Source organism: Anguilla anguilla, unplaced genomic scaffold, assembly GCF_013347855.1.
Source record: "Anguilla anguilla isolate fAngAng1 unplaced genomic scaffold, fAngAng1.pri scaffold_117_arrow_ctg1, whole genome shotgun sequence".
Classification (NCBI taxonomy): domain Eukaryota; kingdom Metazoa; phylum Chordata; class Actinopteri; order Anguilliformes; family Anguillidae; genus Anguilla; species Anguilla anguilla.
This window is the reverse complement of record NW_023312657.1, coordinates 18,532-45,022: the sequence shown is the minus strand read 5'-3', so window position 1 is coordinate 45,022 and position 26,491 is coordinate 18,532. Positions and strand designations below refer to the sequence as shown.

The window sequence follows — 26,491 nt, the reverse complement described above, 5'->3', positions numbered from 1 at the left end:
CCATGGATGTGTCCTGGCCGCATCGCGTAAAGGCATTTGCTATGTTGTAATGCTTAGATGAGATGTGGTAACACTTAGATGGGATGTCGTAACACATATGTGGCCTGGCGTGTATGTACAGCTGCAGCGCTTCCATGCCGCAACAAAAAAAGGTGTTACACTAGTGTTGTCACAATACCAAAATTTGATACCGATACCAGGTTTAGTATCACAATAATTGATACTGAAACGATACTGATTCAATACTCGGTACCTAACGATACAGAAATTACCTTAATAGATCAGAAACGTAATGTCCACAAGGGTTTACCTCATTTTCAAATTCACTATTCATAAAAAACCTGGTTTATTAACAACCTTTAACCTGAAGACTGTTCAACATATCAATAAGCATAGGACTATAGTGTTACAACAGTAAAATGCATATTTAAATGTATTATTTAATGTAACCAGTAATAGGAGAAAAGTAATTGTTTATTTGAAAGTGTTTTGGAAAATGACACAGAAAAGACTGGGAATCGCAAAAAAAATGGCATGTGATGAGAAAAAGACCAAGTAAAAATGTATGCAAAAAAAATGTGAAAAGACAAATAAAAATCATGAACAAAATGGCAAGAGATTAGAAAACACCAAGTGAAAATCTATGGAAATGAAACATCACAAAGAAAAAAGACAAGAGATCACAAAAAGATTAAGTAAATTTCTTTAATTGTAATATAAATAAAGAGAAAAATACAGAGTGAAATCATAAGTAAAATGGCAAGAGCAGAGAAACGCGAAGGGAAGTCTATATAATAGCTTTAATTTGTGTGAAAGAACTGGAAAGTGTATATACAGTGAGTGCCCAATTGGTAGTTTGTGAAATAAATGGGAAAATATACAGTGAGTGCTGCATTGCTACACTTTAAGTGACTGCTGCACAGCCTACCTGTTGCAAAGTGTGCACTGTTTGTTTCAACATCTTATTTTATGGGGCTTTGTGGGAACATATTCCAATGCACTATCATATGGGAAGGCGTCAAGATGGGGTCCATTTATGGAGATGCTGAAGTAGGCAGCCAGGTGTTGTTCCTTGAAGCTGGTTTCGGAGGTCTGTGTTCACCTGAGGATAAAGGAAAGAAAAAAGGAAAACCAGAAAGTGCAGTAATATAAAGAGAATGCGTAATTATTCGTTGTGCTTTTCAAAGTGATGCTCTTACCCTGTTCATCGTCAAGAAATCATGTTCATACTGGAAATGGGGTCAAGTAGTGCAATGTATTTACAGAATATAGTGTTGTTTGCCCAGAGATGGTATTTGTTGATATAATTGTGCTGCATATTGGTTTTCTATTTTCAAAATGTATCCCAAAATGTCTTCATGATTAGAAGAAATTTTTGGATAGCGCTTTCGATATTGCTTGTGTTGAAAGTGCTGTAACTGAAACAGGGATAGGTGTAGTCACTTGCCACATCTGTCCAAAATGTAAACAAGAGGGGAAAATTTTACAGCCTGCTAACCTTGACAAGCCAGCTGTATTGTAATGTTAAGTTATATCTATCCTTACTAGCTAGGGTCTTTACCTGCTTGCTAATAACTTATTTGAAGAGTTGGGTCTTGGAGATTGACAGTGTTTTGTTAAGAACATAGGGAGAGGAACGTATGAGAGTTAAGTTGAATGCATCAGTTAGGGAAAAATGTGTGCAGAGGTGTTAATGAGACTAACCATTTGTGATCTGTGGATTGATTGTATTCAGGAATGAGACCAGCTGTGTTGTCTGTGGGGAAAAGCCAAGAACAAATCTTCCTCCTGTGCATGATCACGTTTTGAGTGTGCACGGAGAGGAGGGCCTATTCACAGATGGGCTGGGACAAATAAATCAATGTACCGGATTTACTGGAAAACATCCATAACAATACAGTTATGGAAACTGAAATATGTTTGCATGATTTGAATATCAATTTGATAAGCTGTGTTATCTTTGACATAGATATGGTCGATTAAGGTGGCCTTTTCAGTCGTTGCTTGTTTAACAAGTTGGGTGTATCCATGTTGCTGCATGAAATCTTGAACAGTTTGTGTAATGAAGAGATTTTCATTGAAGTCGCCCATTATTATTTTGGTTCCCAAGAATGTGTCTAGATGATGAATCAAATGCAACAGTTTTGTTCTGAAAGTAACCAAACTGTAAGATGGTGGTCTGTAGAGGATGGCAACGTTTGCTTCCAGTGACTTTATGCTGAATGTTAAACATTCAATGTTTAGACATGGCAAATGGGTGATGTTGCAGTCTGCATCATTTTTAAAATAAAGTCCAACACCACCATGCTGCTGTTTCTTTAGTTCCATGAAGATATGTTCAGTGTCATCATATGCAAGGCACCTTGGTTTGCTGTGAAATGAAAAGGTGTCGAGATGAGTGTCTTGGGTAGAATGTTGTTGTTGTAGCCATGTTTCTGTCACACAAATGACATCAGCTGCAAAATATCTGTGATCACATCGAATGTCTTCGATATGAGCAGAAAGTCCTTGAACATTGTGCAGAAAGATTCTGTAAGTTGTATTGAAGGATTGAAGTGGTGGCTCAATGAATGCAGGCATGTTTTGTATTGAAGTGTGAATTGTGTCATTAGCATATATAGCAGTGGCTTTAAAATCATCGATGATGAGTCCTTCAAGAGATGTTACACGACTCAGTGCTACATATGCTTGTCCAGAACTAAACATTTTGTTGAGAGAGACAACAGCTTTCTCCACTGTTAAACCTTGCACTTTGTGAACAGTGCAAGCCCAAGCTAACTTCAGAGCAAACTGACGTCTCACACCACCACTGTTTGTTATTTTGTCCTCTTCAGGCTCAATTGGTGTGGCTTTTTCCAGTCCAGGTTTGGAAGATGGTTTCTTATTGCGAGCCATTTGTCCGACTTTTTCATCATCGAAGGTGACATATATCCTTGATGGGAAAGTGTCATCATCGTTGTAAGATATGTCAGAAACTGTTCCAAAGACTCCATTTGCAAGTCCATCTGAAACATCAATGTTTTTCAGTAACATGACACGTGCATGTATGCCGAGATGCAGTGTATTTACCAAACAAGTATTGTAAACTTTGAGATGGTGTGTCATTTTTCTTTTCAGGCGACCAGTTTTAGCATCCCTGTCAAAATCTTGAGCTTCAATTGAAGTGGTATGAGGGCACATTTTGTGCAACATCTGAAAATTATGAGTGTCAACTTGTTGGTTTGTTGCATAAATGTGAAGATCTTCACTGAATTCTCCTTCTCCCGTCTCACGACTTTTCAGCATGTTGATATCTTGTTGTTGCAGTGGTTGCTTTTTCTTGTGTGTTCTTAAGCGATTTAGCAACTGTGCAAAGTGTGTGTCTTTCTGTCTGACTATTTCTGTGAGTTCTGTTACAGCAAAATGATTTTGCCATAAGTTAACACCACTTGGTTGTGTATACAAGGGTTTTCCTTTGACTGGTGGCAATTGATATAGGTCCCCTACTGCAATGATAGACACTTTACCAAAAGAGGAATAGTCACCTGTTTGTTTGATCTGTCTTAACCGTCCGTGGATATACGTAAGAAGTTTATGATCAACCATTGAAATTTCATCAATAATCACTATTTGGATCTTGTTGAGTTTGGCTCTCAAAGTATTAATTTTTTCTTCTGCAAGTGGTTGATATGGTAATGAGACATCTATTCCAATTGAAAAGCAATTGTGTATTGTAGCCGCATCAATGTTGTAAGCAGCAACACCAGTTGGAGCAGTGAGTAAGACATGCGTGTCATCTGGGTTTTCTGATAGCTGTGACAAGATACGAGATGCTTCATAATTGATGGCTTTTATCAGGTGGGACTTGCCTGTGCCAGCTCCTCCAGTGATAAATACATAAAATGGATCTGGGTTTTCGTTGTTGAGTTTTTGTAAACACCAGTGCCGAATCTTGTAAAATAATTGCAGTTGTTTTTCATTTAGTGACCGTAGGAGACACATTGCAGTGTCTTTTTGCAACCCACAGAACCTAGGTTCGATAGTGAAAGTGTTGCTTTTATCTGGTTGCAGATCGGGAAGGATTTCATCAGTTTCCTCTGTGTTTGTTACATGACTGGTTATTGCTTCCAAACACTGTAGACGTTGTAATTCTGATTCTGGGCAAATTAGCGACCATGCATCTTCTGGTGGTCCATCTCTGTTTAGATGTTCTTGAGCGTTGTCAATTTCGTCAGCTTCTTTTTCAAAGAGTTTTTGATTGGTGTCAACCAGGAATTTCACAGCCTTAAGTTCACTGTTGATGATTTGAACAAAGCCTGTGTGATAGAAGTCTTCAAATGTGTTGAAGTTTGGTGGTTTCAACTCAGAATCATTGTAATGCGGAAGGAATAACTGTAGAATACTGTGGTAATATTTCTCAGGATTTTTTGTGCGTGAGAAGCGGGCATAACGCACAACAGCAGCATCTGTGCGTGTCCTCTTCATCACAAATCCTAAGTCCTGATCCAGTTTTATGCTGTTTGGTGATGACTTGTCTGCTTTTGACAGAATTCTGTACTGTGATGCAAAGGTTGCCAAACACATTTCAGGAAATGCTTCTGTTTTTGGTCTTCCTTTGTATTTGTCTGTGATGCTGTTCATCCATATGCTGTTATTTTCAGTGTTGAGTCTTTTCTGAAGAAGATGAAGCGGAAGACTCATTTTGATGGGATGTTGACCAGTTGGAATGAACTGAACCTTTCTTGATCCCTCTTTGAGTCTCATGTTGGTTAGTCGGTATATACTCTCCTGTGCAGATACTTCTCGGTTATGAAGGTAAACACTGCCAAGTTTCCGCAAGGCAAGTTTAGCATCAATGTTATTTGAGGCCTCTTTTTGGGCTTGCTGTAGCAATAATCCCATTTCTCTCTCTTGCTTAGATATGTAAGATATTATATACACAATGCAAGAGTAGGCGTCAACAACATACTGAATGTCCATATTTGCATTCCAGCATCGGAGAAGTTGTGTGTTATACTGATTTACCCAAACATCAGATGGTTTTCTCTGTAAAACAACATTGGTTTTTTTGGTCATGCGTATGTATGCAGCTTCAAACAGCTCCTGGCATATACCAATAGATGCAAAGAGGGAATCTGCAGAATCAAAAGATATGTCAGTGTTCATGACAACTTGCCGTACCCTCTCCATAATCTGTCCTGCAAGTTCCATTGAAAGCCTTGGATGATTGGTTTGTTGTTGAGGTTGTGTTTGGTTAGGCTCACTAGGCATTTCTTCTTCAGAAATTTTATTCCTTGTGATGAAAGTGTTTTTTGATGGTGGCCGCGGGAAGTTAAAGCGACAGACAGTTTTGTTTTTTCTGCAGCTCTTTGAATGCCTTTTGCTGTGCTGTTGCACAGTAGAGACAATGTCGTGCATTTCCTTATCGTCAAGAGGTGGCATTTCACATGTCACATATTGATCGATAAATGCTACAACATCAGCATCATCGGCTTTATCAACTTGCGGTGCATTTTCAACCCAGAACAGACAATGTGTATGAGGTGAACCTCGTTGTTGAAATTCCACTCTGTAGAAGTAGTCAACAATTTTTCCAATTGGTTGAGCTGGTGACATGATGACATCTTTAAGGAAACAATGAAAGCGATGATCAAACATTCTGGCAGCTGTCACGGGATTCTTTCTCAAGAGATCACATCTCTCTGACCAGTCCAGATCATCAGCATTTATATGTTTGCCTTCTAGCCGGAGGAAAATTTGTAATGTCTCTTTCCATCGCATGTCAGCTGAAGAAAAGGAACAAAACCATGTTGGGATTCCAAGCTGTCTAACCATAGCAAAAAGATCTTTCTGAACACTTTGCCAGAAAGCAGGTGTGCCTCTGATAGGTTTCATGAATTTGTATCCCTCGTCAAAATGGAGAATTCTTTGAAGTGAATCTTCGTTGATTAGCATGTCTGATGTAATTTTTCTGCCAGAGTCATATCCTTTTCTCAGTGCAATAGATACATTTGAGACCACTTGGTTAATCTCAGATAAATATTGTGCATAAAAAATGTAGTCCAGGTTTTTTGCAAATCTTCCATCTGCATTGAGTATGCGGTTATTGAAATATCTACATATGGTTAACTTTTCTCCTCTGGTATCGTTAAAAGTACCGGTTCCTTTGGGGAAAAGAACAGGGAAGCATTTTGCTTCATTGCCTTCATTGGTTAGTAATCTGACTGGGTTGTTGTCTTGTGCTGGGGCCAGAGACAAAATTCCATCGAAGTGCTGATCCATCACCTCTTGGACAATATCGACAGGTTGTAAACATGTATCGTTGAACATTCCATGTTGCTGTGTATCATGTATTGATTCATCAATGTGTTCATCATCTGGTGTTGTTTCAGTGGATGCTTCATCATTAGTGTTTTCTGTATTAATCTCAACACAGGTTTCATTGTCAAAAGACAGAGGGTTGTTGGGTTGTAGAATTTTGTTGAGTGGATTAATCCATTCGTGGTTGAAGGTAATATCTTTGTACCATGGGTTATGTTGTTTCAAGTACGAGAAAGCTTTATGAATAGCAGCAGTGTTAACATATTGATATTCATAGTGGCCTTTGTATGTTAACTTTCTCTTTAATTTGACACGGATCATCAAATCATCATGCTCTGGTCTTGGAAGTACACTTGCAATCTGAGGGAGATTAGATGGTACACACGTGACAGGTCCATGAACACCATTTTGTCCCCCTTTCGGTAAAGCAAGCATCTTCATAAAAGGAATGTTTACTGCAATCAAATGTTGTTCGAGTGAATTTAAGTTCTTCAGATGTGGTGGAATGGGATCCAAAACCAAATTATTAGCAACACTTTCCGGAGGCATTCTTCCATCAAGAAGTTTTCTGTGACATGTGTAACAAATCCACAGTGTACTATTAGGATCTGTGCAGGTGCTTTCGCATTTGTGAAGGTATGTTTCAGTAATGCATTTACTAGCCAATGAAGCTATAGCATTCCCTTTTTTTCCATATGTGTCTTTTTTGCATTGTATGACTTGATGTTTAAACAACTGCCGATGGCATACAGAGCAGACATATTGGGGACCAGTGCTAAGCTTGTCTTTGAATTGCTGAACAATGTAGTCCATTTGTTGTCTTAGTTTCTTTGATTCAATCCTTCTGGTAATATTACACTGTTTCAGCTTTTGGTTGTGTTGTTGATCAGTAGCATATTTGTCTATGCTGTATTGTTTTGTACTTGCACGGTGTTGGTCATGAGTGGCATATTTGTCTATGCTGTACTGTTTTGTACTTGCACGGTGTTGGTCATGAGTGGCATATTTGTCTATGCTGCACTTTTTCTTATTTGCACGATGTTGTTCATCAGTGGCATATTTCTGTGCACTGTATTGTTTCACATTTGCCTGGTGTTGGGCATCAGTGGCATATTTCTGTGCACTGTACTGTTTCACATTTGCCTGGTGTTGGGCATCAGTGGCATATTTCTGTGTGCTGTACTGTTTCACGTTTGTCCGGTGTTGGGCATCAATGGCATATTTGTTTATGCTGCGTTCTTTGATAGTTTTCCTGTAGTTTTCATCTTCATTGTATCTTTTAATTCCTCTTTGATTTGTTGCATCTCGGAACTGTTTGTTCACTTCATATTGCTTGTTTTTTCTGTCAAGCTGACGTCGACTTGAAGAACTGCTTATCTGATGTGACTGTGGACAGTCATTGGATTTCTTGCAGAGTTTAGTGCATAGGTCAGAATTGTGTTGCTTAACGCATGTAACTACTTCATAATGAGATGCGTTGCAGTGCTTTAGGTATATAGCTGTGTCAATTGTCTTTTCGTTTGTTGTGGAATACTTGAACCACTTGTTGTGACTGTATGTGAAAACATCAACTCCGAAGAGATCTGCAGCTGCTTGTATTTCCACCTCAGTTGCCCAAGTGTGAACATATTTCATGCGTGATGCTTTTACATAGTTTTCAACAGAAAAATATCCATGTCGGAGAATAGGAGCATACTGTAGTGCGTTTGTTTCCATATGTTTAACCACAGCTAGGCGGATTTTTCTGTGATGACCTTCCGTTGCACTAATGGAAAATGACAAAGCTCTGAAAAAGCAGTTCCCATCACCTACAATAGTCTTTGTCTCACAAGGGTCACTCATTGGAACATTCCTTGGAACTGGTTCTTGTGTATGAACGTATTCAGGTGAGTTGTGGATGACGTTAATTTTTGAACAAAGAGATTTTTTTTGCTGCATAGTGAAAGGAGAGAATGTGAGACATGGGCTTTCCATTTCATTGACAAAAACAACTTCATCTGCACTTGGATTAGGCATTGTTGGGTTGCTTTCAGACGTGTTGTAATGTAACTGACATTGTATTGACCTGCTCAAATGTAGCATCAGCCTTTGAAATGGCTTTTGACAGCCCTTGCATACATCTAGGGAAGTCATTGTTATGGTATCACTGGTATTATTGGCTTCGTGTAGATTGTGGGATTGAGGAGCTATATTTTGAATCTGGAGAAGATCTGTTCTTCTTGTTCCTGTGACTTCTACAGGATTACCCTGCAACTGTCTCTTCCTTGTAACTTTCATCTTTATTGCACTGGCTTCAATTGGAGTGGCCTCTTTCGCTTTCTGACATGGTAGAGGTTGTTGTTCAGGATGGTTTAGGCCTACATTGACCTCAGTTTGGTAATGTTTTTGCAGTTTTTGACGTTTGGGACCTTGCCGTAGAGATTGTTGGTCTGCGTGTTTCACAATAACTTCTTGATGGAAGTTGTAATGTAATTGACATTGTTTTGATCTGCGCAAATGTACCAGCAGCGTTTGAAATGGCTTTTGACAGCTGTTGCATACATCTGGCAAAGTTATGGCTATGGTATCGCTGGTATTATTGCCTTCATCACAATTATGGGATTTTGCAGCATAATTTTGAATCTGCACATTAGTGGTTGTAGGTGCAAGCTTTGTTCTTTTCTGATTTTCTGTGGCCTGTGTACATATGGTTTTTTTTGTTGTGGGAGAATCTGTTTCTGTGTTGTGTAAATCATGTCCAATGAGCTGAAACATTTGTGCTAAAGACCTAGGAGTCGTATACGTGCCAGTCTTATACGCATCCACCAAAACAATTGTTTTGTTAACATCAACATGAGAAACAGGAATGAGGCTTTCAAAATGATGGCCATTGTATGCCAACACCAATGGAACATCAGTATCTCTTGCATTTGCTGGATCTATTGCATCTGCAGATATTACATATATTGGACTATGAGGTTGAGCAGTTGTTGTTTTCCAAGGTGTGTTGAAAACAAGGATATCTTTCTTAGTAGTATGAGCACAACTAAGGATAGCCATATCACCAAAATAGTCAAGGTCATATTGGTTAGTTGTTTGCAAAGTTTGCCATGCTTCTCTCCACTGCTGTTCTGTATATATGCTTGGATAGTATGGAGATGCCTTAATTTTCTGTTCACCTATAGTATTCCAGACCTTTCTATAGTGCTCAGGCCTTTCTGGCAAATGTTCTGCAAAACATTGTCTTGCATTTATGTTATCAATAATAGATTCATACAAGCAATTACCATTGGCCTTGTTTGGATAGCCACTTCTAAGTTGGATACCATGCTGCTCTGCTATGCTAATTGCCGTCTCAAATATTGAGTTGCCTCCACCTACACCTCCTCTTATGTGGTTCTTGGCCTTTTTTATGGCAAGTACTGCGGCTGGTCTGCTGTTTATTTCTTTTTGTTTGTTTTCAATATCAGCATGAGCTACTGTCTGTAAGCACACTGTCTTGTTATGGTCTGAATCTCCCCCACTTGTGTCATGCACAACACTTCCTTCATCTGTACCAAACTTCTGTTTCTGTACTAGTTGACTAGCCAACTCCTGTTTCAGTACTCTCTCAGTAGGCAACTCCTGCTTCTGTTCTGTCTGTGTAACACTGGTGTGTATGTGTCCCATCTTTCTCCTCCTTACTACCTTGTCCCTAACATCTTCCTGTTCTACAACTTCTCTGACCCTGTCAACTACAACCAGAGGTCTACGACCCACATGACGTGAACCAGCACCACTTAGCTTTTTGATGTGCAGAGATTTCTTCTCAGCCACAGACTTGGGTGCTGGGTCATGGACAGGCTTGGCGTTCTGGCGGTAGCCGGAAGGGTAACATACGACGTATGTGTCAAAGATGCGTTCCATCGTACCCCCACTGAGAATTCGCTGTAAAGACAAGTTGATGTTAGGAGTTAGTTACGTTGAATATTTACGGCCTACTTTTTAAATGTCATTGAACAGTTCTACATCAAGTGTATACATCAACACAAACGTACTTGCTGTATGTCAACAAACAGTCCTTTGGCAGCATGCTGACGTATACAATGACGCCGGTCCCGAACCTGCATCCTTACATCTACAAACAAGGACAAATAACATGAGTTAAATTAAATATGGGTCTCCAATGTAACAGTAACACATTGGGACACAGACACATTGGCATGCAAGAATTACCTGGAACAGTAGGCAGCAGATGTGTCCATTGGTCATGGTCGACATACTTCATTTTAACAGCTGCACAAAAGAACATACAGACGTATGGGTTTAGAAAAAAAAAGAAAAAAAGACAAAAGCAGAGACAGAACATTGTTCAAATATTGGACACCACTAACACTGGACAATTTTATGTAACACACAGAGCAGTTATTACCTGGAAAGGGCCGATAGGATGTTGCTGAGCGCTGAGATGGAGCAACACACTGTGGCTGTGATGAAGTACCATGCTTCTTCTTGTTTTTGTGGAAGCATCTTTTGAGTGTAGGACGCATTCCAAGTGGCACAGGATTGACAGGGACATGTAGGATGCTGTATGAAGTGTTCCAAATGAAGTCCGCAAGGAGAGGCATACCTTTGTCATCACTTAGGTGTACCAAATCCTGACACCAGAGATGCCTTAAACAAAAAGTAATGACAATAATAAAGTCCCAGACAAACAAGCATAAGAATGTACTATGTACTCCAAGAACAGTGATGTTGTATCCACAACTTCTTGGAACATACCTTTTGGATGGCTGGAAAACATCATTTGTTGAGAAATACCGCACCCCCATCTTTGCTGCAACTCGGTGATATTCCTGCTTTAGCAGAAGCTGGTATTCCAGTGTTGCATGTACATGTCGTATGGGGAAATCCACCACAAACACCTACAAGTAACAAATTGCTATTAGCATTAAAACAAAACCTACTTAATTTCTGTGACTATTACTAGTCCCTTTGTGAACACATAACATTTTACTGAAGGACAGTATTGCCTTTGTCTGAGTGTTTATGATTTCACACATACCTTGTTTGGCCAGTGTTGCAATGCAACACTGAGGAGAGTCCCAAAGGCCCTGGCAGCCTCCTCAATAGTGCGACTTGAGGTCATGTTGTTCCCTGGAGCAAGCAGGCACACTGCATCTGGAGTACGTGGAGTAGCACCAAGATGGGAGATCTCCAAACGCAACGCTCTTGCATCTCCTCCAGGTGTGGCCATAAAACCAAAGGACAGCCGACCCTCTGGCATGTTCACAACTCCATCAGCAAAAGATCTGAGATGTGAATCGCCAACAACGAACACAAACTGCATAAAGAAAACACAAATCAAACATGTTAATAAATACGCGAATGAATGTTGTTACCAATTATGTTGTATGACATCTTATACAGTACATAACATAGTATTAGATGCTATAGACTACATAAGAAAGTTGTGTATACATCACCTCTTTCGCATTGGCGTGACAATTTTCAGGAAACACAGTCTTGTGCTGATGCCCAGTGATGTCTGACACAGGCCATCGGCGGACTTTATGACGTGAGCCACACCCTGCCATGGCTTAATAGGAATAAGTATATTAAATTGATGCCACATAAAAAAAACATAGCATTACTGCTGCTACCTGTTGTTTGCACATCAAAGTCATGCACACATGTGTTTGCCATGAACATGAAGGCCACTTAGTCCTTCCATTCATCTGATAATGTGCATTACAGCTTTTTTGAAAATACAGAGCAAACAACAACTTTCACCACTTAGCGCACATGCCAAATCTGGCCAATCCTTGGCCATTTAGGGGGTACCCTATTTAAAGCTTTGTAACCCCAGATGTGAACACCACAGACACTTGAAAAATGGCTTAAAGAAAGGAAGACGTTTGTACCATGTACAAAATTTTGTATCTGAACAGACTTGTATCTGAACAGATTTGCCCTGACAAGAACAACAAACATGATGTAACAGGCCAATATACAGATAGTAACCGTTTTATATAGCCTCACATAACACATGCATTATGTTTTTATGCGAACATTCACTTTGAAGCTTTGACATCCCAGGCGACTGAATGCATTCACATTCCACATTCATTTTTGGTAATTTCTATTTGTTCTAATACTGTAGCTTATTCTTCTGCCTAGTTGGCTTTGCAGAGGTTAGGTCAGAATAGTGTTCACTGTGTGAAATAGCTGTACAAAAAGTATTCTATCTTATTGAACCTGTGATTTGTAGTTGTCCATGACCACGAAATGCACTTTTTGCAGCATCCGCCAAATAAATGTAATGCAATGTAATATATCATGCACACGTCATAAAGATTTTGTTGCTGAATTGATTAATAACTTGATTGATAACTCTCATCGTTATTTTCATATAATCGCAAAATGACAAGAATAAATACAATGAAAACTCGGACTTGCGTGAAATTTTTAACTAATATTGCTGTGGTACACCCACCGTTTGCTCTCATCTATTTTACATTCCTTCAAACTTACTGCTAGCGGAGCAGCTAAGTACTTATGATATTTTACCCTGACAAAAAGTGCGGAAGGCGATTTTTCCCTGTTTGATTTTACTGTATATCCAAAGTAAATTACGCAGAACTACCACATACCTCACATAAGTGTCAAACTTTTTGAGTCAGTTATAAGGGGCTAAGAAACAAAATCCGGATGGAAATATTCAGAAACCGAATTAAAGCGGTTGCATGTTTTGCTACATAATATGCTGTCCGAGCACGAATGCTTAATATTTTATAAAAACAGACTTGATGCTAAAGCAAGAAAAGAACAGAACAGCATACATGTTATAATCCTCAATCTTCATTTCTCATCTGTTCCAAGAAGTTGGCAGGCTATAACCAAAAGTAGCCTACTGCGCGACATAACATAAAAGTTTGAATTGAAGTCATTATTCTGAAAATAATAATAACCTGTGTTTTGTAGTTGTCCATGACCACGAAATGCACTTTTTGCAGCGTCCGCCAAATAAATGTAATGCAATGTAATATAGCAGAAAACATGCACACGTCATAAAGATTTTGTTGCTGAATTGATTATTTCGACTCTCATCGTTATTTCCGTATAATCGCAAAATGACAAGAATAAATACAATGAAAACTCGGACTTGCTTGAAATGTTTAACTAATATTGCAGTGGTACACCCACCGTTTGCTTTCATCTATTTTACATTCCTTCAAACTTACTGCTAGCGGAGCAGCTAAATACTTGAGTGCAATAAAATTCTGGCACTTTGCCAAAGAAAAGGGACGATTGCAAAAATTAACCTGTTATTTTACCCTGACAAAAAGTGAGGAAGGCGATTTTCCCCTGTTTGATTTTACTGTTAATCCAAAGTAAATTACGCAGAACTACCACATACCTCACATAAGTGTGTCAAACTTTTTGAGTCAGTTATAAGGGGCTAAGAAACAAAATCCGGATGGAAATATTCAGAAACCGAATTAAAGCGGTTGCATGTTTTGCTACATAATATGCTGTCCGAGCATGAATTCTTAATATTTTATAAAAACAGACTTGATGCTAAAGCAAGAAAAGAACAGAACAGCATACATGTTATAATCCTCAATCTTAATTTCTCATCTGTTCCAAGAAGTTGGCAGGCTATAACCAAAAGTAGCCTACTGCGCGACATAACATAAAAGTTTGAATTGAAGTCATTATTCTGAAAATAATAATAACCTGTGTTTTGTAGTTGTCCATGACCATGAAATGCACTTTTTGCAGCGTCCGCCAAATAAATGTAATGCAATGTAATATATCAGAAAACATGCACACGTCATAAAGATATTGTTGCTGATTTGATTAGTTCGACTCTCATCGTTATTTCCATATAATCGCAAAATGACAAGAATAAATACAATGAAAACTCGGACTTGCGTGAATTTTTTAACTAATATTGCAGTGGTACACCCACCGTTTGCTCTCATCTATTTTACATTCCTTCAAACTTACTGCTAGCGGAGCAGCTAAATACTTGAGTGCAATAAAATTCTGGCACTTTGCCAAAGAAAAGGGACGATTGCAAAAATTAACCTGTTATTTTACCCTGACAAAAAGTGAGGAAGGCGATTTTCCCCTGTTTGATTTGACTGTATATCCAAAGTAAATTATGCAGAACTACCACATACCTCACGTAACTGTAACCAAAAGTAACATAAAAGTTTGAATTGAAGTAATTTTTATGAAAATAATAAATCACAGCGGCAGATTTTTACTTGACCAATGAGAACTGTTCAGCGCTGCTAGGCCCACAGCCAAAGTTGCTGTACTTTTGGAAAGTACTACCCGCCGAGCAGGGACATTTTTGTGGGTAAAATAATTTAGACCCTGGTCCTGCGGTGGAAATGCACTGAGATCCTAAAAAGGTTCCTAGTTTCTGCAGTAGAAACGGCAGCACTTTGAACCGCGTACTGAAAGGTGGATTACACAGTTGGGCGCAGTATATTTATTCGCCTCCGGGCGGCGGTGTAATGATACGTGTGGACGGGGCCTAGCAGCCAAGTTAACGTTGAGCGAGTATTTTTTTTATGCTCTGAAAGAGTACATTAGCAAACGGTGCAAAAGTAGCTGCATAAACAGTTGATTACAGTGAGTTTTAGCACATTCGTTGCAAAACACGTAGCCAAGCTAGGAAGCTATTCGCCAAACAATGAAAACGACAAACTTACCCCTGGTTTGTCAACCCTGGTCTTCAATGAAAACTGTGGTCGTTCGTTAACGTGTCGATTCCAATTGCCTTACTAAACAAATGTTTTAATATAAATTTGACTACCACTGTTTATTATTTGTTAATTCAACGATGAGAGATATAATGGTTTCACAAGGAAAACTACCTCAAACGAAGGCGCTTGCTAAGTAGCTACCCAAAAGTGAAATGGCGGGCAGGAAGCCTTTGGGGTTTTATCGACGCTGAGAATGCTGGGATTTTTTTCCAGACGCCACTGACTAGCAAACAAGGAAAATGTAGAATCTGATTGTATGAATAATCTTCTCATCTTAATCATCACACTGTTGTTATTATAAGTGGGTGCTTTTAATGCAAAGTGGTCATCATTGCATGTGAATGCATGAACGCGGCAGATCTCCGCTCCACAGAACAACCATTTACACGTCTGGCCATTCCGGAGGACAGGCATTCACACTATTTTACATTCCTTCAAAATTCCTTCAAGCAAGAAAAGAACAGAAGAGCATACATGTTATAATCCTCAATCTTAATTTCTCATCTGTTCCTAGAAGTTGGCAGGCTATAACCAAAAGTAGCCTACTGCGCGACATAACATAAAAGTTTGAATTGAAGTCATTATTCTGAAAATAATAATAACCTGTGTTTTGTAGTTGTCCATGACCACGAAATGCACTTTTTGCAGCGTCCGCCAAATAAATGTAATGCAATGTAATATAGCAGAAAACATGCACACGTCATAAAGATTTTGTTGCTGAATTGATTATTTCGACTCTCATCGTTATTTCCGTATAATCGCAAAATGACAAGAATAAATACAATGAAAACTCGGACTTGCTTGAAATGTTTAACTAATATTGCAGTGGTACACCCACCGTTTGCTTTCATCTATTTTACATTCCTTCAAACTTACTGCTAGCGGAGCAGCTAAATACTTGAGTGCAATAAAATTCTGGCACTTTGCCAAAGAAAAGGGACGATTGCAAAAATTAACCTGTTATTTTACCCTGACAAAAAGTGAGGAAGGCGATTTTCCCCTGTTTGATTTTACTGTTAATCCAAAGTAAATTACGCAGAACTACCACATACCTCACATAAGTGTGTCAAACTTTTTGAGTCAGTTATAAGGGGCTAAGAAACAAAATCCGGATGGAAATATTCAGAAACCGAATTAAAGCGGTTGCATGTTTTGCTACATAATATGCTGTCCGAGCATGAATTCTTAATATTTTATAAAAACAGACTTGATGCTAAAGCAAGAAAAGAACAGAACAGCACACATGTTATAATCCTCAATCTTAATTTCTCATCTGTTCCAAGAAGTTGGCAGGCTATAACCAAAAGTAGCCTACTGCGCGACATAACATAAAAGTTTGAATTGAAGTCATTATTCTGAAAATAATAATAACCTGTGTTTTGTAGTTGTCCATGACCATGAAATGCACTTTTTGCAGCGTCCGCCAAATAAATGTAATGCAATGTAATATATCAGAAAACATGCACACGTCATAAAGATATTGTTGCTGATTTGATTAGTTCGACTCTCATCGTTATTTCCATATAATCGCAAAATGACAAGAATAAATACAATGAAAACTCGGACTTGCGTGAATTTTTTAACTAATATTGCAGTGGTACACCCACCGTTTGCTCTCATCTATTTTACATTCCTTCAAACTTACTGCTAGCGGAGCAGCTAAATACTTGAGTGCAATAAAATTCTGGCACTTTGCCAAAGAAAAGGGACGATTGCAAAAATTAACCTGTTATTTTACCCTGACAAAAAGTGAGGAAGGCGATTTTCCCCTGTTTGATTTGACTGTATATCCAAAGTAAATTATGCAGAACTACCACATACCTCACGTAACTGTAACCAAAAGTAACATAAAAGTTTGAATTGAAGTAATTTTTATGAAAATAATAAATCACAGCGGCAGATTTTTACTTGACCAATGAGAACTGTTCAGCGCTGCTAGGCCCACAGCCAAAGTTGCTGTACTTTTGGAAAGTACTACCCGCCGAGCAGGGACATTTTTGTGGGTAAAATAATTTAGACCCTGGTCCTGCGGTGGAAATGCACTGAGATCCTAAAAAGGTTCCTAGTTTCTGCAGTAGAAACGGCAGCACTTTGAACCGCGTACTGAAAGGTGGATTACACAGTTGGGCGCAGTATATTTATTCGCCTCCGGGCGGCGGTGTAATGATACGTGTGGACGGGGCCTAGCAGCCAAGTTAACGTTGAGCGAGTATTTTTTTTATGCTCTGAAAGAGTACATTAGCAAACGGTGCAAAAGTAGCTGCATAAACAGTTGATTACAGTGAGTTTTAGCACATTCGTTGCAAAACACGTAGCCAAGCTAGGAAGCTATTCGCCAAACAATGAAAACGACAAACTTACCCCTGGTTTGTCAACCCTGGTCTTCAATGAAAACTGTGGTCGTTCGTTAACGTGTCGATTCCAATTGCCTTACTAAACAAATGTTTTAATATAAATTTGACTACCACTGTTTATTATTTGTTAATTCAACGATGAGAGATATAATGGTTTCACAAGGAAAACTACCTCAAACGAAGGCGCTTGCTAAGTAGCTACCCAAAAGTGAAATGGCGGGCAGGAAGCCTTTGGGGTTTTATCGACGCTGAGAATGCTGGGATTTTTTTCCAGACGCCACTGACTAGCAAACAAGGAAAATGTAGAATCTGATTGTATGAATAATCTTCTCATCTTAATCATCACACTGTTGTTATTATAAGTGGGTGCTTTTAATGCAAAGTGGTCATCATTGCATGTGAATGCATGAACGCGGCAGATCTCCGCTCCACAGAACAACCATTTACACGTCTGGCCATTCCGGAGGACAGGCATTCACACTATTTTACATTCCTTCAAAATTCCTTCAAGCAAGAAAAGAACAGAAGAGCATACATGTTATAATCCTCAATCTTAATTTCTCATCTGTTCCTAGAAGTTGGCAGGCTATAACCAAAAGTAGCCTACTGCGCGACATAACATAAAAGTTTGAATTGAAGTCATTATTCTGAAAATAATAATAACCTGTGTTTTGTAGTTGTCCATGACCACGAAATGCACTTTTTGCAGCGTCCGCCAAATAAATGTAATGCAATGTAATATAGCAGAAAACATGCACACGTCATAAAGATTTTGTTGCTGAATTGATTATTTCGACTCTCATCGTTATTTCCGTATAATCGCAAAATGACAAGAATAAATACAATGAAAACTCGGACTTGCTTGAAATGTTTAACTAATATTGCAGTGGTACACCCACCGTTTGCTTTCATCTATTTTACATTCCTTCAAACTTACTGCTAGCGGAGCAGCTAAATACTTGAGTGCAATAAAATTCTGGCACTTTGCCAAAGAAAAGGGACGATTGCAAAAATTAACCTGTTATTTTACCCTGACAAAAAGTGAGGAAGGCGATTTTCCCCTGTTTGATTTTACTGTTAATCCAAAGTAAATTACGCAGAACTACCACATACCTCACATAAGTGTGTCAAACTTTTTGAGTCAGTTATAAGGGGCTAAGAAACAAAATCCGGATGGAAATATTCAGAAACCGAATTAAAGCGGTTGCATGTTTTGCTACATAATATGCTGTCCGAGCATGAATTCTTAATATTTTATAAAAACAGACTTGATGCTAAAGCAAGAAAAGAACAGAACAGCACACATGTTATAATCCTCAATCTTAATTTCTCATCTGTTCCAAGAAGTTGGCAGGCTATAACCAAAAGTAGCCTACTGCGCGACATAACATAAAAGTTTGAATTGAAGTCATTATTCTGAAAATAATAATAACCTGTGTTTTGTAGTTGTCCATGACCATGAAATGCACTTTTTGCAGCGTCCGCCAAATAAATGTAATGCAATGTAATATATCAGAAAACATGCACACGTCATAAAGATATTGTTGCTGATTTGATTAGTTCGACTCTCATCGTTATTTCCATATAATCGCAAAATGACAAGAATAAATACAATGAAAACTCGGACTTGCGTGAATTTTTTAACTAATATTGCAGTGGTACACCCACCGTTTGCTCTCATCTATTTTACATTCCTTCAAACTTACTGCTAGCGGAGCAGCTAAATACTTGAGTGCAATAAAATTCTGGCACTTTGCCAAAGAAAAGGGACGATTGCAAAAATTAACCTGTTATTTTACCCTGACAAAAAGTGAGGAAGGCGATTTTCCCCTGTTTGATTTGACTGTTAATCCAAAGTAAATTACGCAGAACTACCACATACCTCACATAAGTGTGTCAAACTTTTTGAGTCAGTTATAAGGGGCTAAGAAACAAAATCCGGATGGAAATATTCAGAAACCGAATTAAAGCGGTTGCATGTTTTGCTACATAATATGCTGTCCGAGCATGAATTCTTAATATTTTATAAAAACAGACTTGATGCTAAAGCAAGAAAAGAACAGAACAGCACACATGTTATAATCCTCAATCTTAATTTCTCATCTGTTCCAAGAAGTTGGCAGGCTATAACCAAAAGTAGCCTACTGCGCGACATAACATAAAAGTTTGAATTGAAGTCATTATTCTGAAAATAATAATAACCTGTGTTTTGTAGTTGTCCATGACCATGAAATGCACTTTTTGCAGCGTCCGCCAAATAAATGTAATGCAATGTAATATATCAGAAAACATGCACACGTCATAAAGATATTGTTGCTGATTTGATTAGTTCGACTCTCATCGTTATTTCCATATAATCGCAAAATGACAAGAATAAATACAATGAAAACTCGGACTTGCGTGAATTTTTTAACTAATATTGCAGTGGTACACCCACCGTTTGCTCTCATCTATTTTACATTCCTTCAAACTTACTGCTAGCGGAGCAGCTAAATACTTGAGTGCAATAAAATTCTGGCACTTTGCCAAAGAAAAGGGACGATTGCAAAAATTAACCTGTTATTTTACCCTGACAAAAAGTGAGGAAGGCGATTTTCCCCTGTTTGATTTGACTGTATATCCAAAGTAAATTATGCAGAACTACCACATACCTCACGTAACTGTAACCAAAAGTAACATAAAAGTTTGAATTGAAGTAATTTTTATGAAAATAATAAATCACAGCGGCAGATTTTTACTTGACCAATGAGAACTGTTCAGTGCTGCTAGGCCCACAGCCAAAGTTGCTGTACTTTTGGAAAGTACTACCCGCCGAGCAGGGACATTTTTGTGGGTAAAATAATTTAGACCCTGGTCCTGCGGTGGAAATGCACTGAGATCCTAAAAAGGTTCCTAGTTTCTGCAGTAGAAACGGCAGCACTTTGAACCGCGTACTGAAAGGTGGATTACACAGTTGGGCGCAGTATATTTATTCGCCTCCGGGCGGCGGTGTAATGATACGTGTGGACGGGGCCTAGCAGCCAAGTTAACGTTGAGCGAGTATTTTTTTTATGCTCTGAAAGAGTACATTAGCAAACGGTGCAAAAGTAGCTGCATAAACAGTTGATTACAGTGAGTTTTAGCACATTCGTTGCAAAACACGTAGCCAAGCTAGGAAGCTATTCGCCAAACAATGAAAACGACAAACTTACCCCTGGTTTGTCAACCCTGGTCTTCAATGAAAACTGTGGTCGTTCGTTAACGTGTCGATTCCAATTGCCTTACTAAACAAATGTTTTAATATAAATTTGACTACCACTGTTTATTATTTGTTAATTCAACGATGAGAGATATAATGGTTTCACAAGGAAAACTACCTCAAACGAAGGCGCTTGCTAAGTAGCTACCCAAAAGTGAAATGGCGGGCAGGAAGCCTTTGGGGTTTTATCGACGCTGAGAATGCTGGGATTTTTTTCCAGACGCCACTGACTAGCAAACAAGGAAAATGTAGAATCTGATTGTATGAATAATCTTCTCATCTTAATCATCACACTGTTGTTATTATAAGTGGGTGCTTTTAATGCAAAGTGGTCATCATTGCATGTGAATGCATGAACGCGGCAGATCTCCGCTCCACAGAACAACCATTTACACGTCTGGCCATTCCGGAGGACAGGCATTCACACTATTTTACATTCCTTCAAAATTCCTTCAAGCAAGAAAAGAACAGAAGAGCATACATGTTATAATCCTCAATCTTAATTTCTCATCTGTTCCTAGAAGTTGGCAGGCTATAACCAAAAGTAGCCTACTGCGCGACATAACATAAAAGTTTGAATTGAAGTCATTATTCTGAAAATAATAATAACCTGTGTTTTGTAGTTGTCCATGACCACGAAATGCACTTTTTGCAGCGTCCGCCAAATAAATGTAATGCAATGTAATATAGCAGAAAACATGCACACGTCATAAAGATTTTGTTGCTGAATTGATTATTTCGACTCTCATCGTTATTTCCGTATAATCGCAAAATGACAAGAATAAATACAATGAAAACTCGGACTTGCTTGAAATGTTTAACTAATATTGCAGTGGTACACCCACCGTTTGCTTTCATCTATTTTACATTCCTTCAAACTTACTGCTAGCGGAGCAGCTAAATACTTGAGTGCAATAAAATTCTGGCACTTTGCCAAAGAAAAGGGACGATTGCAAAAATTAACCTGTTATTTTACCCTGACAAAAAGTGAGGAAGGCGATTTTCCCCTGTTTGATTTTACTGTTAATCCAAAGTAAATTACGCAGAACTACCACATACCTCACATAAGTGTGTCAAACTTTTTGAGTCAGTTATAAGGGGCTAAGAAACAAAATCCGGATGGAAATATTCAGAAACCGAATTAAAGCGGTTGCATGTTTTGCTACATAATATGCTGTCCGAGCATGAATTCTTAATATTTTATAAAAACAGACTTGATGCTAAAGCAAGAAAAGAACAGAACAGCACACATGTTATAATCCTCAATCTTAATTTCTCATCTGTTCCAAGAAGTTGGCAGGCTATAACCAAAAGTAGCCTACTGCGCGACATAACATAAAAGTTTGAATTGAAGTCATTATTCTGAAAATAATAATAACCTGTGTTTTGTAGTTGTCCATGACCATGAAATGCACTTTTTGCAGCGTCCGCCAAATAAATGTAATGCAATGTAATATATCAGAAAACATGCACACGTCATAAAGATATTGTTGCTGATTTGATTAGTTCGACTCTCATCGTTATTTCCATATAATCGCAAAATGACAAGAATAAATACAATGAAAACTCGGACTTGCGTGAATTTTTTAACTAATATTGCAGTGGTACACCCACCGTTTGCTCTCATCTATTTTACATTCCTTCAAACTTACTGCTAGCGGAGCAGCTAAATACTTGAGTGCAATAAAATTCTGGCACTTTGCCAAAGAAAAGGGACGATTGCAAAAATTAACCTGTTATTTTACCCTGACAAAAAGTGAGGAAGGCGATTTTCCCCTGTTTGATTTGACTGTATATCCAAAGTAAATTATGCAGAACTACCACATACCTCACGTAACTGTAACCAAAAGTAACATAAAAGTTTGAATTGAAGTAATTTTTATGAAAATAATAAATCACAGCGGCAGATTTTTACTTGACCAATGAGAACTGTTCAGCGCTGCTAGGCCCACAGCCAAAGTTGCTGTACTTTTGGAAAGTACTACCCGCCGAGCAGGGACATTTTTGTGGGTAAAATAATTTAGACCCTGGTCCTGCGGTGGAAATGCACTGAGATCCTAAAAAGGTTCCTAGTTTCTGCAGTAGAAACGGCAGCACTTTGAACCGCGTACTGAAAGGTGGATTACACAGTTGGGCGCAGTATATTTATTCGCCTCCGGGCGGCGGTGTAATGATACGTGTGGACGGGGCCTAGCAGCCAAGTTAACGTTGAGCGAGTATTTTTTTTATGCTCTGAAAGAGTACATTAGCAAACGGTGCAAAAGTAGCTGCATAAACAGTTGATTACAGTGAGTTTTAGCACATTCGTTGCAAAACACGTAGCCAAGCTAGGAAGCTATTCGCCAAACAATGAAAACAGTTCATGAGTAATACAAAGGTTTTGGATTGATGTTTTAAAAAATTATATACAGTTTCACGGCGTAAAAGCCTGTTTTTTTTATTTTCCCTTCGTGTCCCCCTACTACGTGGTAGAATCCGGCGCCAGTGGGTGTAGGTGTCACAAATGATTCTAAGGGGACGAGACTACATGATGACGAATGGCAAAGGGCCGCAGAGTATTTAATAATGAGCGCAAAGAGCTCGGCCACACAAATAATACAATGGCTGAAAGAACACCTCAACTTGCGTCGCCATCCAAGTTACCAACGGTAAACAGTGAAGACGGGAAACAGCTGCGGGACAAATTCCAGCTACTTGTTGTAAGTGCAAGCCTATATACTAAAATCAGCAATAGTCTACATTATGAGTATACAACTGTTGAATGGCTTATATGTATATACAAATAACATGAACCAATAATTCAATCAGGACGTACAGTGACGGTTTATATTTTCATGTCATATTACAGTATGCCTGCCGAGACGAGTCTTCCAGTCGGGACGAACTGGCAGCAGAGGCCTTGAAGACGGCCACATGGGCACTGGCCACTATAGGCAGGTTGGAGCGGCAGAACCGCGCCGCCAACCAGCGAAGTCGCCATCTGCACGAGCGACTGCTCAACGCGCAGCACAAACTAGAGGCCTGTGAATTGGAAGTCACAAAGCTACAAGCGACCGTGGCTTTGCAGTTTGACGGTACGTTGCTACTCTGAAGGAGAAATTACGTTTTTGTTAAAGCAAACACAGATCGCCGGACAATAAATGACTGTTCAATCCATGTATTCCTTTAGATCGGAGAATGGCTCGTGAAGAAGGAGGAGCTGATGCAACCTCAGACAGCGAGCCAACTTCCGACCACCTGCCAGACTGAGGGAGGGCAGGAAATACAAATACAGACTTCCTGTGTGCCCCCAGCCCTTGCTCCGTTTGATGAAGCCGCAGCACTAATTTTGTGTACATACGTGCGTGCACATTGTGTTAATACCAATAAAATTGCATTTGTCCCACATTTATTTTGAATCGTGTCAGTCTGTGTAAATGTCTGCTGCGTTTTCAGAGGGTATCGACTTTAAATAACTGCCGGCCAGATGTATTTACTCCCATTTGTCCCCTACCTTTGAGACGCGCTAGCAATTAAAAACGCTAGGCGACGGCAAAACCTATAGCCTAACTATGAAGCTATTATATAGTCTATGCTGCTGCATACAATCTTTTCTTCAACATCATTCCGATACTTTTATTTCTTATATTCATGGGGAAGGCATACGTTTGTGGAAAGCAATGCACGCGCATTTACGCAGATACCCGCCGTTGCCTTTCACATTATTTTACATCTACCAGTATGCTTTGATTATACTATACTACTGCGTAGTAGCTGTCTATATCTCGGTTTTACCCCCACATATGATTCGTGCAGATAACACCAAAGCGTTAGATACGCTTGTATCCACCGACATTGTGCGAACTACAGTCTCTTAATGTGTGAACATTTCCAGCCTATTTGTTGTTGCGTAGTAAGTGTGGCTGCTTGTCTCTGAGAATAATGTGAGGACAAGCATTGGATTGTTCATCCTGCGTCCTATGTATATTGGCCCTGTTGTTTTAAAGACATATGAATGCAGCCCTCCACCTCATCTTCATCATCACACTATTGTCGATATAAGTAGGCGCTTTTCATGCGAAGTGGTCATCATTGCATGTGAATGCATGAACGCGCCAGATCTCCGCTCCACAGGACAGCTATTCACACGTCTGGCCTCTCCAGAGGCCAGGCATTCACACGTCTGGGTACTACCGCCCAGTTGCACGCATTGCCTTTCGCTTAAAGTTTATTTATATATTGTAAAAAAAGGTTATTTCAATTATACAAGCCATTACAAAAAATGACATAAACAAGAAAATCTAAACACATTAGGTAAAGCATCTTCTATATTAAAAGTCAGAAATGCCAAATTTGCATTGCCGTGCTTGATGTCAATTGTCCTTCGACGTTTCAGTTCTGTTAAAATGTTCTTGCATACACGTAGATGAGATCAATCGTCATTTTACTTCGCTTTTTCCATATGTGCTGGTTCACTAGACATATTATTAACCAGTATAAATCTTTAAGTTTATCATCAATGTTATATATTATTCCATAAAATACAGTTTCTGATGTAATTGAAATATTAACACCAATAGATTTAATTTGTTCCCATATTTTTCAGATCTACTGCATTCAATCAACAGATGCTCCAAAATTTCATCTGCATCACAATCAGGCATTGGGCAGGATTTCGTTGAAACAAAGCAACTCCATTTTACAACAGCTCTCACTGGCATTCTCCTCACTGATATTAGCCAAGCTATATCTCTCATACTTTCAGAAATGTTTTTGCTCCATATTTGTGCGGCCATTCTTTCACATTCTAAATTATTACTTTCACTTTACCCAGTGGCTGTCATTCTGTTAGACCGCTTATACTCACTCTGTTTATACTGTACGTCCTCTCAATTTTCTTCATACTGTATATATTACATGATATATATATATTACAAGCCCAGTTCCTTACCCACTGTGCTACACTCCGTCCTTATATACCTTTCCTTTTGATACCTTTCATTTTCTATATAGGCTATATATAGAATACATATGTCCATACGCTGCATTGGACTTTACTGCTTCTTTTGCACTTCAGGTGACATGCTAACTGCATTTCATTCTCCCAGAACTTGTACTCTTTGCAATGACAATAAAGCTGAATCTAATGTAATGTAATGATGCTGGCCACTGTGCTCTCCTGTCTGACTGAGGATGACAGATATGAAACGCTGTTCGTGCGTCATCCAGAATGAACATTTCAGAGCGCCACAGAGACAGATAGAATAATTACACTAAATGCACATTTCACATAATAAAGACGACATTGAGAAAAATCGAAAAAAATGATGTAATATCAACTCGCGACCCGCGTGCTGACCGCAGAGCAGCCTACCGGTTTATTTATTTAGACATTGGCAAATAAGAAAAATTTCGGTTATGTTGACCTATAAAACACTATTCCAAAAGAAAAATCAGACATGTTATACATCGTTAGAAAGCTTATACTCTCACCTACTGAATAAATGAATTGTCAATGAAGTCAAATTTAACTAAAAAGGGCGACAACGCCGTAGGCAACAGGAGTGGTATTACGCACAGCTATTATTGAAGATAGCGGAGGCAGGAGTGACAGAAGCGCGTATATTTCGCAAAGGGATTGTCCAAGACAATATATGGCCACTCATTCGCAAATTCGTATATTTATTCAATGTTTAGTCCCAGACATTGACTGTAGAATGACATGGTATAAAAATTGTCTTGTTTATTTCGTTATTGAGTGAGCAGTGTTTCGCTGCTGTATTGGCATATTTGAGGGCTAATGTCGGGTTTATCTTGTTGCTACGGAATATTGCATTACATTACATTACAGGCATTTGGCAGACGCTCTTATCCAGAGC

General features: G+C 38.9%; 2 protein-coding genes across 2 annotated transcripts; both read right to left on the bottom strand.

Annotated features, from left to right (window-relative positions):
- Positions 1-693: 693 nt before the first annotated feature.
- Positions 694-7,128, bottom strand: LOC118219420. Its single transcript, XM_035402564.1, has one exon. It carries the CDS (start codon positions 7,111-7,113, stop codon positions 1,873-1,875), a length of 5,241 nt encoding a protein of 1,746 aa, XP_035258455.1. The 5' UTR covers positions 7,114-7,128; the 3' UTR covers positions 694-1,872.
- Positions 7,129-8,030: 902 nt separating this feature from the next.
- Positions 8,031-10,562, bottom strand: LOC118219418. The gene is made up of 4 exons (XM_035402562.1): positions 10,495-10,562; positions 10,317-10,396; positions 8,547-10,206; positions 8,031-8,065 (listed from the first exon to the last, which is right to left on the bottom strand). Exons 1-4 carry the CDS (start codon positions 10,544-10,546, stop codon positions 8,031-8,033), a joined length of 1,827 nt encoding a protein of 608 aa, XP_035258453.1. The 5' UTR covers positions 10,547-10,562.
- Between the last annotated feature and the right edge of the window lie 15,929 nt (positions 10,563-26,491).

Bases quoted from the DNA above. Each gene is read 5' to 3' on its own strand.
- LOC118219420 (XM_035402564.1), bottom strand. From the start codon at position 7,113: ATGGACTACATTGTTCAGCAATTCAAAGACAAGCTTAGCACTGGTCCC.
- LOC118219418 (XM_035402562.1), bottom strand. From the start codon at position 10,546: ATGAAGTATGTCGACCATGACCAATGGACACATCTGCTGCCTACTGTT. The intron at 10,397-10,494 runs GTAATTCTTGCA...CCTTGTTTGTAG, and splicing joins TCTGCTGCCTACTGTTCCAG to ATGTAAGGATGCAGGTTCGG. The intron at 8,066-8,546 runs GTAATCCTGTAG...ATTTTCCATTAG, and splicing joins AAGGAAGAGACAGTTGCAGG to TGCAACGGAAGGTCATCACA.